This window comes from Anolis sagrei, chromosome 5 (genome assembly GCF_037176765.1).
Source record: "Anolis sagrei isolate rAnoSag1 chromosome 5, rAnoSag1.mat, whole genome shotgun sequence".
NCBI classification, from domain to species: domain Eukaryota; kingdom Metazoa; phylum Chordata; class Lepidosauria; order Squamata; family Dactyloidae; genus Anolis; species Anolis sagrei.
Genome location: NC_090025.1, coordinates 81,590,219 through 81,605,445, shown reverse-complemented (window position 1 = coordinate 81,605,445; position 15,227 = coordinate 81,590,219). Strand labels below are relative to the sequence as shown.

Here is a 15,227-nt window from a genome sequence, read left to right as displayed (position 1 = left end):
CTTGACAGATGCAACTGTCTTTCGGGTTGCAAAGGTCGACAACAGGCTACACACAATTGGTTGGAAACCCACTCCAATCTGGGCTGGCTTCGAATTCATTATCTTTTCGGTCAGAGTGATCTTACTACAGCTGACACTCAGCCAGCTGCGCCACAATCCCGGTGTAGGCACTGTGAATGTTGGGGAAAAATAAGAGCCCTCATTTGATAGCTGGAGTTCCACTGAGAAGTTAAAGAGAAAGCATATAGGGAAATAGAATATGTATTTTCTGTTTTTATGCTGAGGAAGATTACTTTTATGTAATTGATAACATGCATTCTTCGTTATTGGGTACATTGTTCTCATACTACAGTTATCCATATTGCTGTGCTCTAAGCTTATATTCCGTAAACAATTGTTTTCTAGAATAAATTTTGGAAAACAGTCATTGTCGAATAATTACAGGGCTTAGAAATTAAGAATTGAAACCATTGTCTACTGTTCTGAGAACACCAGTCAGCAGCCCAAAATAATAGGCTTGAAATGTTGCTCCACATGTGAGAAGATTAATTGAATTAATTGTCTGTCTTCTGCTTTATAGGCCTTACATGTCCATTGGAACACTGCGGGATCAAGTTATCTATCCTGACTCAGTAGATGACATGCATGAAAAAGGTTACCAAGACCAGAACCTTGAGTGTATCCTGCAGATTGTTCATTTAAATCACATAGTGCAAAGAGAAGGGGGTACGTAATTCTTTTTTTTTAAAAAAATGTAGAAACCATTGTATCACTGGAGAGAGAACATTTCGTATACTCCCTTTCTCTCTCTTCCTCTCTCTGATTCAAACACACAAAGACACACAATATTATAGAACTTTGTTTTTCTAAAGTTGTGCAATATGTTCATCTCAAGTTTCCAGACACATTGGCATATTATGTAATGCATGGCAGGAATTTATTCTCAGCAAGTACTTAATTAACAAAAGGCATTGTAGCATAATGGTTAATGTGTTGTATCTCCTCATAGAGCTATGAAATGCTCTCAAGAGACAAAAATAAGGGAGTCTTCATTAAAAAAACATAGTTGATTTACTTACAAACTTCATGTATTCAGTATACAGATTAGGCATGGGAAATCCATGGTTCGAAATGATTCTAAAGTACTTACAAAACTTGAAGGTGCTGGTGCTTTGCTTCTACAGTGTTGCAAAAGTTCTGGTGGTGAAAATTTCAGAACTAACAAAGCTTTCAAAATTTCATTATTTCATTATTGGCGATTTTTATGACAGAACAAATTTGGAACTATCATTATTTATTATTATTATTATTATTATTATTATTATTATTGTGTCAGGAGCAACTTGAGGAACTCCAAATAGCTTCTGGTGTGAGAGAATTGGCCATCTGCAAGGACGTTGCCCAGGGGACGCCCGGATGTTTTGATGTTTTACCATCCTTGTGGGAGGCTTCTCTCATGTCCCCGCCTGAGGAGCTGGAGCTGACAGAGGGAGCTCATCCACGCTCTCCCCAGATTCGAACCTGCAACCTTTCAGTCTTCAGTCCTGCCGGCACAGGGGTTTAACCCACTGTGCCAAATTGGAACTACCATTTATAAGGAAATTTTGAAAGTTGTGTTAGAGTTCTGAAATTTTCATCACCAGAACTTTAGCAACACTGTAGAAGCAAAGCACCAGCACCCTCTAGTTTTGTAAGTACTTTAGAGCCATTTAGAACCATGGATTGTCCATGCCTACTATAGATACATTGGCCCCCACCTTAGAAACTTTCAAGAGGGATCTCAAATGCCCTTTTCCAATGCCCTTTTGGAGCGTAGCCATACTATCATACACAGTTGCTCCCCCTCAACAGTTTTTTTTCCTTTTGTCCCCAGAGTATATTTCCCCACCTGTATGAAGGTCTATTTTTATGACCCCGTTCTTTGTGAGTTTCTCCCTCACAAACAATCTGCTCCATCTCTGTCTCATCCTGATTTTAGTATTTTCAGTGTTGTAGTTTTTATCTTGCATATGTGGCCCGCTCATTGTTATTTTATTGTGTATGATTTTGTTTTATCGTTTTTTGTACTTATATGTTGTATGTATTTTACTGCGTTGTTATTGTGTTTTTGGTTTTATTTTATTGTAATATATGTTGTTGGGCTTGGCCTCATGTAAGCCGCCCCGAGTCCCCATTGGGGAGATGGTGGCAGGGTATTAAATAAAGATGATGATGATGATGATGACGATTATTATTATTATTATTATTATTATTATTATTATTATTATTTTCTGATGAAAGTTTAAACCGCAAGTTCTCTAAGGCATTCTGTTTCAGTCTGTCTTATGTCTAATGCATAACAAACACTTGACTATACAATACGATACTACACAACATTGACTTCTAAAATGGAGTCTCAGTCTGAATAGTCCCAGATCCGATCACATCGTCTTCAGTCCCTCCCACAACATAGAGTTAAGGGAAACTGCATACCAATACACACATATACAATATAGTAAGCAATCTGAATTATATACATAACAAATAACTAGTTTAGGAGGTTTGTAGAAAGTTTCTATTTCCAAGAAGCCCAGAATCTTTCCCTCTTGTGCTGCATACCACTTGGGCTCTCAGTAAAGAGAAATGCCAAAATAAAATGATTATGTTCACAGTTACGTTAGAGTATTATATTTATATTTCTGAAATAGTTCAGGGTATAAAAAGTACATATTCATCCCCTCTGTCATTGTATTACATATTTGTCTACAATGTGTACCTTTACTTATATTTTATATCAATTGTTATTTATGCATAGTGTTAAACTTTCATAATCATAGGTGAATTTTATCTCTATTTTAACAAAAAAAATCAAGAATATAAAGTCATAAAACTGTCCTAGTTATTACAATTTTATATAAAGATGGTCATCTGTTACTTAATTTGATATTTTAAAAGGTGAAAAGATTAACATGGGAAAAATAAAGTTTTCCAGAGTAATTTTATTTCTCTGATATTGCTTTGAAGGGTGGGATGCTGTGACAGATTGGAAAGACGTCCTGTCTGGAGGAGAAAAACAGAGGATGGGCATGGCTCGTATGTTTTACCACAAGTAAGTCTAGACATTAATTTTTTTACATGAAACAGTATGGATAGAATGGACAAGTCTTGCATTACCATTACACAGAGTGAGGCAGCCACCTGAGCTGTTTGGTGCTGAAGGACATGGACCATTGGCAAGGTGCAGAAAGATAAATGAGGATACCAAAGGCCTGACTAATAGTAAATTGGGGGAGTATGTTTACACCCAAAAGCCTCTGCTGTTTCAATGCTGCATTTCCAGTATGTATTATGTAATGGAGAATACCTGCAAAATAATTTATTTGAAAAGCCTAGTAGTTTTATCAATGAAGACAATAACAGAAGCTAATAAAAAATGCATATGTTTCTCACTGGGAGTTCAGTTTGAATTTAAGGAACGGTCCATCCAGACACCACTGTATCTTTTTGCTTAAACAGTGTAGTGACTTCCCAGGAGTGAAAATCAAGAAACAGAGTGCTAATTATGCACTTCACTCTGGATTAAGGGAATGCCACAACAGCTGCTCCTTGGAGCCAGGAGTTTAAAGGGAAATTACTAATATAGGTATACTATTTTTCTTCATATTGATTATACACATTGAAGCATTATGAAAAATTGTTAAAATTGGTTAACAGGAGACCCAACTATTGATATTACATTTCGCAGTAACTTGCAACATCATAGAATTATAGAATCATAAGAGTTGGAAGAGACCTTGTGGGCCATTCATTCCAGTCCCCTGCCAAAAAGCAGGAAAATCACATTCAGAGCACCGCTGACAAATGGCCATACAGCCTCTGTTTAAAAGCCTTCAAAGAAGGAGCCTCCACCACACTCCAGGGCAGAGAGTTCCGCTTCTGAACAGCTCTCACAGTAAGGAAGTTTTTCCTAATGTTCACATGGAATCGCCTATCCTGTAGTTTGAAGCCATTGTTCCATGTCCTAGTCTCTAGGGCAGCAGAAAACAAACCTGCTCCCTTCTCTCTATTTTTTTTTTTTTTTGTCGTGTCAGGAGCAACTTGAGAAACTGCAAGTTGCTTCTGGTGTGAGAGAATTGGCTGTCTGCAAGGACGTTGCCCAGGGGACACCCGGATGATTTGGATGTTTTTATCATCCTTGTGGGAGGCTTCTCTCATGTCCCCGCATGAGGAGCTGGAGTTGATAGAGGGAGCTCATCTGCCTCTCCCTGGATTTGAACCCTGCCGGCACAGGGGTTTAACCCACTGCGCCACCGGGTGCTCCTCCTTCTCTCTATGACTTCCCCTCACATATTTGTACATGGCCATCTTGTCTCCACTCAACTTCCTCTTCTTCAGGCTAAATATGCCCGGCTCTTTAAGCCGCTCCTCATAGATCTTGTTCTCCAGACCTTTGAACATTTTAGTCGCCCTCCTCTGGACACATTCTAGCTTGTCAACATCTCCCTTCAATTGCGGTGCCCAGAATTAGACATACTATTCCAGGTGTGGTCTGATCAAGGCAGAATAGAGGGGTAGTATGACTTCCATGGATCTAGACACTACATTCCTCTTTATACAGACCAAAATCTCATTGGCTTTTTAAACTGACACATGACATTGTTGGCTCATGTTTAACTTCCTGTCCATGAGGACTCCCAAGATCATTTTTACACATAGTGCTCTCGAGCCAGGTATCTCCCATTCTGTATCTTTGCATTTCGTTTTTTCTGCCTAGGTGGATTATCTTGCATTTGTTTCAGATTCAAGTGCAGTCTCAGATTCAAGTACAGGGTGTCATTGTGGATGCTTGTATGTTCTGGAATGTCTAGTATATGGGTACAATAGTCTCACTTGTCTCTTTAGCTCTGAAAGCTTTCTTAGACTCCAAAATGTGTATACTCAGACAACTACCAGGAGCCTCGTTCTTCTTTTGGTGCATCTCTAAATTGGTCCTCCTGACCCTGCATCTGCTGAACAGAAGTTATGAACTGGTCCAAAAGATAAATGAATATTTATTTATTTTCTTTCTTTACTAGGCCCAAATACGCTTTGCTAGATGAATGTACAAGTGCTGTCAGCATTGATGTTGAAGGGAAGATATTCCAGGCAGCAAAGGGAGCGGGGATATCTTTGCTTTCAATAACACACAGACCATCTCTTTGGTGAGTTTTTAAAGCTTTTTTGTTTTGTTTTGTTTTGTTTTGTTTTAAGCAAAGCTTGCAATAAGATTCATGACATAGAGTTTACCAGTTATTGTTAAATCAATTATTCTTGTTGGATGTTCTCATGATTACAGTAGCATTACATATTTAATCATGGGGATATGCCTTAAAGCAGGTTGCGCTTTCAGTTGCAAGCTGGGGGTGGGGGGGGGGTATGATTGTGAGGTTTAGAGAGCAATATCTAATTTCCAAGAATCACTATATTGTTTCCCAAATTGCACAAGTGCCAAAAACAAGCCTGAGAAGCACAGTAAAAGCCCAAGGGGTTATATTTGGACCAAAGGCCACAGATTCCTATTCCTGTCATATTACTAGAATGTCTTTAGAGACATCCTGCTGTCTATACATTGCCCTCGTCTCTGCTCTCCCCCTGCTCTCTTTCTCTTTTACACATAGACATATGAATGGCAGAGGATATGCAGGACATCATATATAAGTGCAGTTGCTGCCACGTGAAGGACAGTTTCCCTAAAGAGCTGTAATTTTTAAGATACCTATTCTTGTCTTATTATATAAGAAGAAATAACTTTTGCTGTTGATAAACCAATTTGCATACCATTTGATTTATTCGTGGGGGGGGGGGGGGGGAGAAAACTTGTATTTCCAAAGAGGAAAGCTATAGAAAATGAGAGTGCCTCAGTGTTCATAGGACCTGTGTACCCCCACTGAGGCTTTCAGTAGTGTAAAAAAGCAAACCTTTTCCGAAATTATCTTCAGAATTGTTTCCGAGCGAAGTCCCCAGATACAGTTGTACTATCATCACACCTTCATCATCCCTGTCCAGCATGATTAAAGGTGGTAATAATTATATTAAAGGTTGTCCCCTGACATTAAGTCCAGTCATGTCTGACTCTGGGGTGTGGTGCTCATCTCCATCTCTAAGCCGAAGAGCCGGCGTTGTCCATAGACATCTCCAAGGTCATGTGGCCGGCATGACTGCATGGAGCGCCGTTACCTTCCCGCCGGAGCGGTACCTGTTGATCTACTCACATTTGCATGTTTTCGAACTGCTAGGTTGGCAGAAGCTAGGGCTGACAGCAGAAGCTCACGCCACTCCCCGGAATCGAACCTGGGACCTTTTGGTCAACAAGCTCAGCAGCTCAGCACTTTAACCCACTGCGCCACCGGGGGCTCCCATAATAATAATAATATAATAAGAATTATAGTCCAATTATTACATTATATTATATAATTATTATATAAGAATGTTTATTATACTGTATTAAATTATTATATAAGAATTACTATAATTATTATATTATAATTATTATAGTTCTTATTATTATAATTCTTATTATTATTGATTTAAGAATTATAATAATAATATAATAAGAATTATAGTCCAGTGATATTTTGTGACCCAGAATTGAGAAACACTCTATGATGTTTTGGTGCGATCGAGAGCCTGCTCCCTAATTAGGTCATAGGAATGTTTCAATTCCATCTTTCGATTTTTCAGTGTTTCTTTTCTTGTCCTGCAGGAAATACCACACTCACTTGCTACAGTTTGATGGGGAAGGAGGCTGGCGCTTTGAACAGTTGGACACTGCTATCCGCTTAACCCTCAGTGAGGAGAAACAAAGACTAGAATCCCAGCTTGCAGGAATGCCAAAAATGCAACAGAGACTGAATGAACTTTGCAAAATCTTAGGTGAAGATTCTGTGCTTAAAACGATGGACAAAGAGGAATAAATGATTTAGTTTTTATTCCCCCTTCCCAATTTTTTAAGTTATTGAAGCACTTTTATTTCTGAGACACTCTGGTTTGCATGTACTGTGATTAGCTTAGAATGAATGGAATTGGTGACATGGTAAAATGCTTCAGAAAGTCTTCTAATGTTATGGAGGAAGAGTCAAACTAGTGCTGTGCCGAATCCTAGTGAGGACTGATTTTTCAGTATAAAACTGGGTTCTTGAAGGTGTGAAAAGCCTCTTCCAAAACGTCTTAAACTAATAATCCCCCATCTGATGTTTGTGTCTGTATGTCTCTGATATGATTGTGTTGCCATGCTCAATTTGGGGGTCGTGTTTTTAATGTTTAATTACTGTGATGTTATTATACAATATCGCATCGAAAAACAAAGTTGGGCACTGGAGACCATGGCTGATGGCAAACAACCTCTCCTCTTGCCTTTACACTGAATGTCGTAGTGGGGAAGGGAAATACATTTGAGTGCCCTCTCCCCATCATAGCAAAATTATTTTTCCCCAATCCAGCTATTGCAGTCAGTTTTTATGCACAAATACGTAGGATGGAATATGATTCATACCAGATACAGAGCCAAAAGTAATTTCAGAGCTCTGTACTGTCGTTCAGCCAAAAGGTTCTCAAGGTGGTCTACAAAGATTAAGGGGGGCTATGAGTACATATGTAACAAATAAATGTTAGAAAGTTATAGTAAATCTTCAAAACAATCAGGAGTCTATGCTCATGTGCATGCATACATTAGCCAAACAATAGGTGTGAAGGTTGTTGGGAAACAGAGGCTGGATGGCAATCTGTCAAGGGTGCTTTAATTGTGCTTTTCCTGCATGGCAGGGGGTTGGACTGGATGGCCCATGTGGTCTCTTCCAACTCTATGATTCTAATTGTTAATTGGAGGAAGATTGGAGAGCATGGTTCTCAGTAAGCCTCAGTAAAACAAGACTCTGTTGTGTTGCAACATTATTTTCTGCTTCAGTGACAAACACTCAAATTCTCATAATCTTCCACTTCTTCCTGTTAGACTAAACCAAGCATCTATATAAATAGAAATGTAATGTTCGTTAGTGGGATTAACATAACTCAAAAACCACTGGACGAAATGACACCAAATTTGGACACCTATCAGGCCAACGAGTGACCATCACTCTAAAAAATTGATTTTGTCATTTGGGAATTGTAGTTAGTTACTGGGATGTATAGTTAACCTACAATCAAAGAGCATTCTGAACTCCTCCAATGATGAAGTTGAACCAATCTTGGACACAGGACTCCCATGACCAACAGAAAACACTAGAAGGGTTTGGTGGGCATTGTCCTTGGCTTTTGGAATTGTAGTTCACCTACATCCAGAGAACACTGTGGACTCAAACAATGATGGATCTGGACCAAACTTGGCATGAATACTCAGTATGCCCAAATGTGAACACAGATGGAGTTTGGGGGGAAATAGACGACATTTGGGAGTTGTAATTACTGGGATTTATAGTTCACCTACAATCAAAGAGCATTCTGAACTCCACCAAGGATAGAATTGGGGCAAACGTCCCACACAGAACCCCCATGACCAACATAAAATACTATGTTTTCTGGTGGTCTTTTGCGACCCCTCATTACCCCCTCCCAGGGGTCCTGATCCCCAGGTTGAGACATGCTGACTTAAGGCCATCCGGTCCAACTCCCTTCACCAGGGAAGAAAACATAATCAAAGCCCTCCTGACAAAGAGCCATCCATCCATAGCTATAGATAGATATATATGATTAATACGCACACACATGTGTATAGGACAGATATAGTATCATAGATTTGAAAGGGTCCCCTAAAGAAGGACAATTATATGTTGCATGTTCCAGAGTAGGCATATCAGGCAATCTCCTCATCAACACTGACAAAGAAACAAGAAATACAATTTTCCCACAAGCATCAAGAAATTACATAGTTTAGAAACCAATACTTTCTCATTACTTTGTTTTCCAGATCACCAGACGGCCACAGCAACACATGGCAGGGGATGGCTAGTGTCAATATAAAATTACTTTATGTGCAGTACTACTTAAAGATTAAGACAAACACAGTGAAAAACATGTTCAGGTTTAAGATAGGGGTACTTCAACATTATCTCAGGTCCCTTCCACACAGCCCTGTATCCTAGAATATGAAGGCAGAAAATCCCACAATATCTGCTTTCAGCTGGATTATCTGAGTCCACATTCAAATAATGTGGGATTTTCTGCCTTGATATTCTGGGATATAGGACTGTGTGGAAGGGCCCTGAGTAACCTTAATTGCAGACATATTCTTTCCTTTCCTATAAAAAGAGGTTTCATGAAAATGTTGAGGAATCATATACCCAGTAAAATGGTGCTGCCCCTTTGACTTTCTCATCCCGATAACACAGTCACTCCCTTGCAGCTCTCCTTTCCCAAAAACAGCTTTTATAGAGGTTTGCTTGGTGAGAGGAAGGTGGCAGAGGAGGTGGAAAGCCAGCTTTGGTTGCAAAAGCAGTCCTACTTATGTTCCTGGTGGATGTTGGCTTGAAATGCGTATAATTGTGGATATTGTATTTTCTTAATTTTTTAAGTTAATTTGTATTTTTTTTAGACATCCAAAACTTCATTCATTTTTTTTTTCACAGCTAATCAATTGCTTATCAATTCAGGGATGACTCCAGGTGGAAGAAACACTAAGCAAATTTCCTTTCGGTGCGGCTTCTCCTATAGCAGTGACCTCCTAGCATTTATGGAGTGGCTTGTAATGACTGTAATGCTCCTGCAACAAATATAGTGCCACAATAGGTCGGCTTCAAGGGCATTGGGGAAAACAAAGATGGTGGTTGCAGGCTGCCATCCATAGTATCTCAGTAAAATGTTCCTAGTATCTACCTGAAGATAACAAACACTGAAGCCTGCAGGACTTGACAATGAGGGTGTCCTTCTTTTTCTTGATACTTGCCAGTTTGGGAGCAGCTTCACACCTTCACACCAAACTATAAAACCCATAAATTATTAATGAGAGTGATGGTAGTGGTAGGAATGTTCCCAGCTCTTCCATTTCGGCTCAGCACTGATTTGACTCCAGAAAATTAAGGAGGAAATGGATTGTATGTATATAATTGGTTATTGTATTTTACCATAGGTCCCAAATGCTTTGAATTCCCAGTATTCCTGGGAAACTACTTATGTGGTTAGATTATCTTGTTAGATTGATTGAGAAACACCCAGCTGCCACGTGTATATGATATGCCTGCTTTGTACAGCCCATGAGGCATGTTACCCAGGCATCGAGAAACGTAAGGGCAGGGCTGTGGTGAGTATGTAGGTGCATGGCTGAAAAACAAGCCAAACAGGAGGGAAGGGAAATAATGTTTGAAAATGATCTTTTCTTCAATGTATTGTCGAAGGCTTTCATGGCTGGAATGACTGGGTGGTTGTAGATTTTTCAGGCTATATGGCCATGTTCTAGAAGCATTCTCTCCTAACGTTTCGCCTGCATCTATGGCATGCATCCTCAGAGATTGTGAGACCTAACAACCTTTGAGGATGCTTGCCATAGATGCAGGTGAAACGTCAGGAGGGAATGCTTCTAGAATATGGCCATATACCCCGAAAAACCTACAACAACCCACGATCTCTTCTTCCACTGATAACTTATGCATGCCAGTAGCCCTATTTTCCTAGGAGATAACAAGATGACAACCAAAAGATAACTGTTACAGTAGAAATGACCAAGGTCTCCATTCCAAGCACGGAGGAGTGACAAGGAAAACATACAGCATGCAACAAATAGCAAATGTGCCACAAGGCCAAATGTTGGAGGATATTTTCTCTCTTTTGCACTACCTCACTGATGGGGAGAATGTAGCAGCATGTGTAAGGTTTCTTTGTGTGTCTTCTGAACCTCCCAAAGCTCCCAGATGACTATTTTAATTTTTCATTGGGTCAAAAAAAAAGCCACTCAAAAATGTTTCTAAAGCTATCTGGAACACAAATGGGCACCAAAACAAGTTAAATTCTATCCTCAAAACTTTCTTTAAAGAACAAAAATCAAATAAAGATAGACTAGACAACACTGCAAGTACAAAAACACTTTTGATGACTTCTGAGTATTTTGGTTAGGGTTTTTTTGGCATAAAATTCACAGCTACAGCCAACTCTGAAACAACATTGGGGCACCATCAAATCACAAGTACTGCTATACCAATACTCTGCATTGTAGTGAGTATGGATTCAGAAGCTATGTCAGGTTTCTCTTTGTCCTTTCTAAAAATTTATAATACCTTTGGAGAAAGATTTAAAGAAATGAGAATAATGAAGTGTCTTGTAGCACCTTAAAGACTACTAAGTTTTATTCAGCCTAAAATGGATTCCAGCTCTCATCATCAGACATATTTACAAAGATGATGATGATGATGATGATTAACTACATTTCTATACCACTTTTCTCACCCCTGGGGGGACTCAAAGTGGTTTACAACAGAATAAATGGCAAATTCAATGCCTCACAAATATATAAAAATATCACATATCTAAATCAATAACAAAAGATGATGCCAAATAAGTGCTTACGCCAAATAAAATAGATTAATCCTTAAGGTGTCACAAGGCTCTTTATTGCTGTTTTTGATGCAAGACTGCATGGGTAAATAAGCTCCGATTATCATAGGTTTTCCAAATACAATAGTCCCTCCATATTTGCAGGGGCTTCATGGTGGTGAAAAACTGCAAATAAAAAAATCCCTGCTATATTGTTTACTTGAAAGAATACCACCCTAAGAATCTTTAGGTGCTCAATGGCCTAGACCAGGGGTCCTCAAACTAAGGCCCGGGGGCCGGATATGGCCCTCCAAGGTCATTTACCCGGCCCTCACTCAGGGTCAACCTAAGTCTGAAATGACTTGCAAGCACACAACAACAACAATAATCCTATCTCATCAGCCAAAAACAGGTCCACACTTCCCATTGAAATACTAATAAGTTTATATTTCTTAAAACTGTTGTTCATTTTAATTATTGTATTGTTTTTAAGTGTTTTTTGCACTACAAATAAGATATATGCAATGTGCATATTCATGTCTTTTTCAAATTATAATCTGACCCTTCAATAGTTTGAGGGACGGTGACCTGGCTCTCCGTTTAAAAATTTTGTGGACCCCTGGCCTAGAATCCCAAAAATCATTCTAGAGGACAAAGAGATTCCAAGAGAAGTGTTTTCTCTACAAATCTCCAGTATGATTTTCTGGGCAACTTATAGTGGAGGTTAAATATAAAACTGCCTCGGAGGACCTAGAGATTTCCAAGGAGAAATATTTATTCTGAGAAAGTTAAATATGTGAATTTAAGGTCCAGCTGTTTCAGAAAGGCTGCCATTCATGTTAATAGTTTCATCCCACATACTTGGGACTCAAGACCAGATAGGTCCTTTTGAGTTTACATTCAAATGAGGGATTTTGGATGTACCTACTACATGTCAGGGGCATTTTTTAAAAGTAAAAAAAAAATTCATATTAGTTCTGTTGGGGAAAGCATATCATTTAGATTTGCCATACCCCACCCCCATAGAAATGGCCATTCTTTCCTTAGACTTTTTGATAATTAAAAAATTCAATTTAAATGAGCCAATCCACACTCTCAGTGCCAATTTAGAATGGCAAACATCAACATGTTATTTTCAGAATCAGACTTCAAGCTGAAAGGGAATAAAGCCTGCTTCTGTTGTATAGATAATATGATGCTAAAGTAAAAGTTCACTCATTAAATACCATTTGCTTGAAAAGCAGACACCTGACTGCAATTATGCACAGATACCATGTGGTGGTGGTGTATACCTTTACCTTGTACATAGGAGCTTGCAGTCGTATACTAACATACCTGGTACTAATTTGGGGCTTCTCTTTGAGTAGTTTTTTATTGGATTGTGTTATAACTACTATAACAAAATTAACTCATACGAAGATCTGGGGTGGAGTTACCGAGGAGACCATTTGCTGCTTGAAAATTGTAACAGTGATCTCAGCCTAGCATGCAGTAAGCAACTCAACAGGCTTACTTTGATCTGTCTACATGTAAACCTGGGCAACCTTTGCTGACAGTGAGTAGCTTGTTCTTAGTAGAAGAGACCATAAAGCATGTGTACAGCACAGACTGAGTACCTATGTAATGCAAATTTCTTGATACTTTGTGCCTATGCTAATAAGAGTTCTTTTGATTTAGAATCTCAGAATGTTGTCATCCTTTGGTGGTACTTTTTGTATTCCTGAATGCTCTAAAATCCAAGTTTCTGAAGAGATGGGAAAGGAAGTGCACCTGTATTGTGTAGTGCTGGGATGGGCAACGTGTGGCCTTCCTGTCCTCGCACAGAAACTCCCATCTTTACTCACCATTGACTAGCTGAATAGGGCTGATTGGAGTTGCAGTTGATCAACATCTGGATGGCTACCCCTCACCCCTTACATAGTGCATGGTCTCAGTAAGCAACACAGTTAACAAAATGAGCTGTAGTGCCTTCCTTCTCACCTTGATCTCCATCCTTAATAGTAGGATAATACTGTACTATCTTCCAGGGATGTTGTAAGGTTTAATGTGGTTATGATAATCCATGCAAAGCAGTCTTCAAAGCCCTATTTCAGTCTCACTATATTATATAGACCACTTGAACATACTATATATGTGCTTGTGAGATTCAATCTTCTGAAATACTTCACACCTGGAGTAGCAAGAAGAGACTTGGTTTACTAAAGCAACTTGTGTGTGTATCGTTGGAAGCAACTTGAAAAGCGACATAATGGTGTCTGAAAGCATGTGTGTGTATAGCTATAGATTGCTATAGCTAGGGTTTTGTGTGTGCGTGTCAGGAGCAACTTGAGAAACTGCAAGTCGCTTCTGGTGTGAGGGAATTGGCCGTCTGCAAGGACGTTGCCCAAGGGATGCCCAGATGTGTTACCATCCTGTGGGAGGCTTCTCTCATGTCAAATCTGTAGTTGACCAAAAACTGATTCATAACCTTTTGATACTAATGTTGGAGAGTGGTCCCTGTTCAAGTGGTCCCTAATCACGTGGTCCTTGGTCAAGTGGTCTCTGGTCAAAAAAAGGTTGGGAACCACTGTTGTAGAGCCATATAACTGTACTGAAATTTACAGGTCTACACTGCCAATATTATTTATTTATTTACTTATTTATTTACTTCATTTTCAGCCCGAAGGTAACTCAGGGCGGCATACAGAACTGGCACAATTAGATGCTGTATATATATACATACATATCTTACTTAAAAGCAATTAAATTACATCACTAAAAACATGTAAAATCCATAGAAACAATAAAAACTATATAAAGCTATAAAACCAATGTCTTCCAGTTCAAATTCCTCATCTGTTTACATCGTCTTCGCCCTTCCATGTTCATATACCTATTTGAGTTTATCTGGTCACACTGAAGTTCCAAATGCTTGTTCAAAAAGCCAGGCCTTCAATTTTTTCCAAAAGGTCAGGAGGGAGGTGGCCGATTTAATATCCTTGGGCAAGGAGTTCCACAGCTGAGGGACCACCACTGAGAAGGCCCTGTCTCTCGTCCCTGCCAAACACACCTGTGAGGCAGGCAGGATCGAGAGCAAGGCCTCCCCAGATGATCTTAAGTTCCTAGAAGGTTCATAGGGGGAGATGTTTTGGGATAGATAAGCTGGGCCAGAATCGTTTATGTAGATTCAAATTGCATTATTTGGAAGTGTAGATCCAACCTGCCTTGAGTCTTCCACCCAAATCTGCTTTCTTCTTTCTGTTTGCTTCTTGTCTGTTCTATATCAAAAGAGAAAGTCCATGGCAAAATATTTCAATTGTATTCTATTATATTTCTGTTAGTTTCATTAAAAACAATAGGAATTGCATCAATTAATCAGGATTATAATAGGGAAATTTGAACAATTATTTCCACTTTTCCTGGCTTGATTAAGTATGATTAAATGCCCAAGAAATATGATAATAGTGTATATGTTTAAAAAATAATCGGGAAAAGTATGAACCAGTATTTGCCTGTTTATAACCATTTAAGAGGAATGGTTTGCAACTTCAAGTCTGAGTTCTGGTTGGATTTCATTACCACTTCTGGAAAGATGACCAGCTTTGAAGTAATAAATTTGCTAGATTAAGGCTGTAATTTAATTCAGCATTAAATAAATGATGTATTTTGGCGTGATGCTGCAGCATTTGTTAATTATATTTGAGAAACAGGTTTGATGAGGTTTGCTTCCCTTACACACATACACCTCAGCGGTGTTCACGTGTGGTATAATC

General features: G+C 39.0%; 1 protein-coding gene across 1 annotated transcript in view; it reads left to right on the top strand.

The window, feature by feature from the left end:
- Nucleotides 1-13,154, top strand: part of ABCD2 (ATP binding cassette subfamily D member 2) — a 64,718-nt gene extending 51,564 nt beyond the window's left edge. The window contains exons 7-10 of the mRNA XM_060778398.2: nt 581-726; nt 3,004-3,088; nt 5,055-5,180; nt 6,722-13,154. Coding sequence (XP_060634381.2) covers nt 581-726; nt 3,004-3,088; nt 5,055-5,180; nt 6,722-6,932 — 568 coding nt within the window. The 3' untranslated portion in view covers nt 6,933-13,154. The remainder of the gene's footprint in view (nt 1-580; nt 727-3,003; nt 3,089-5,054; nt 5,181-6,721) is intronic.
- The last annotated feature ends 2,073 nt before the right edge of the window (nt 13,155-15,227 follow it).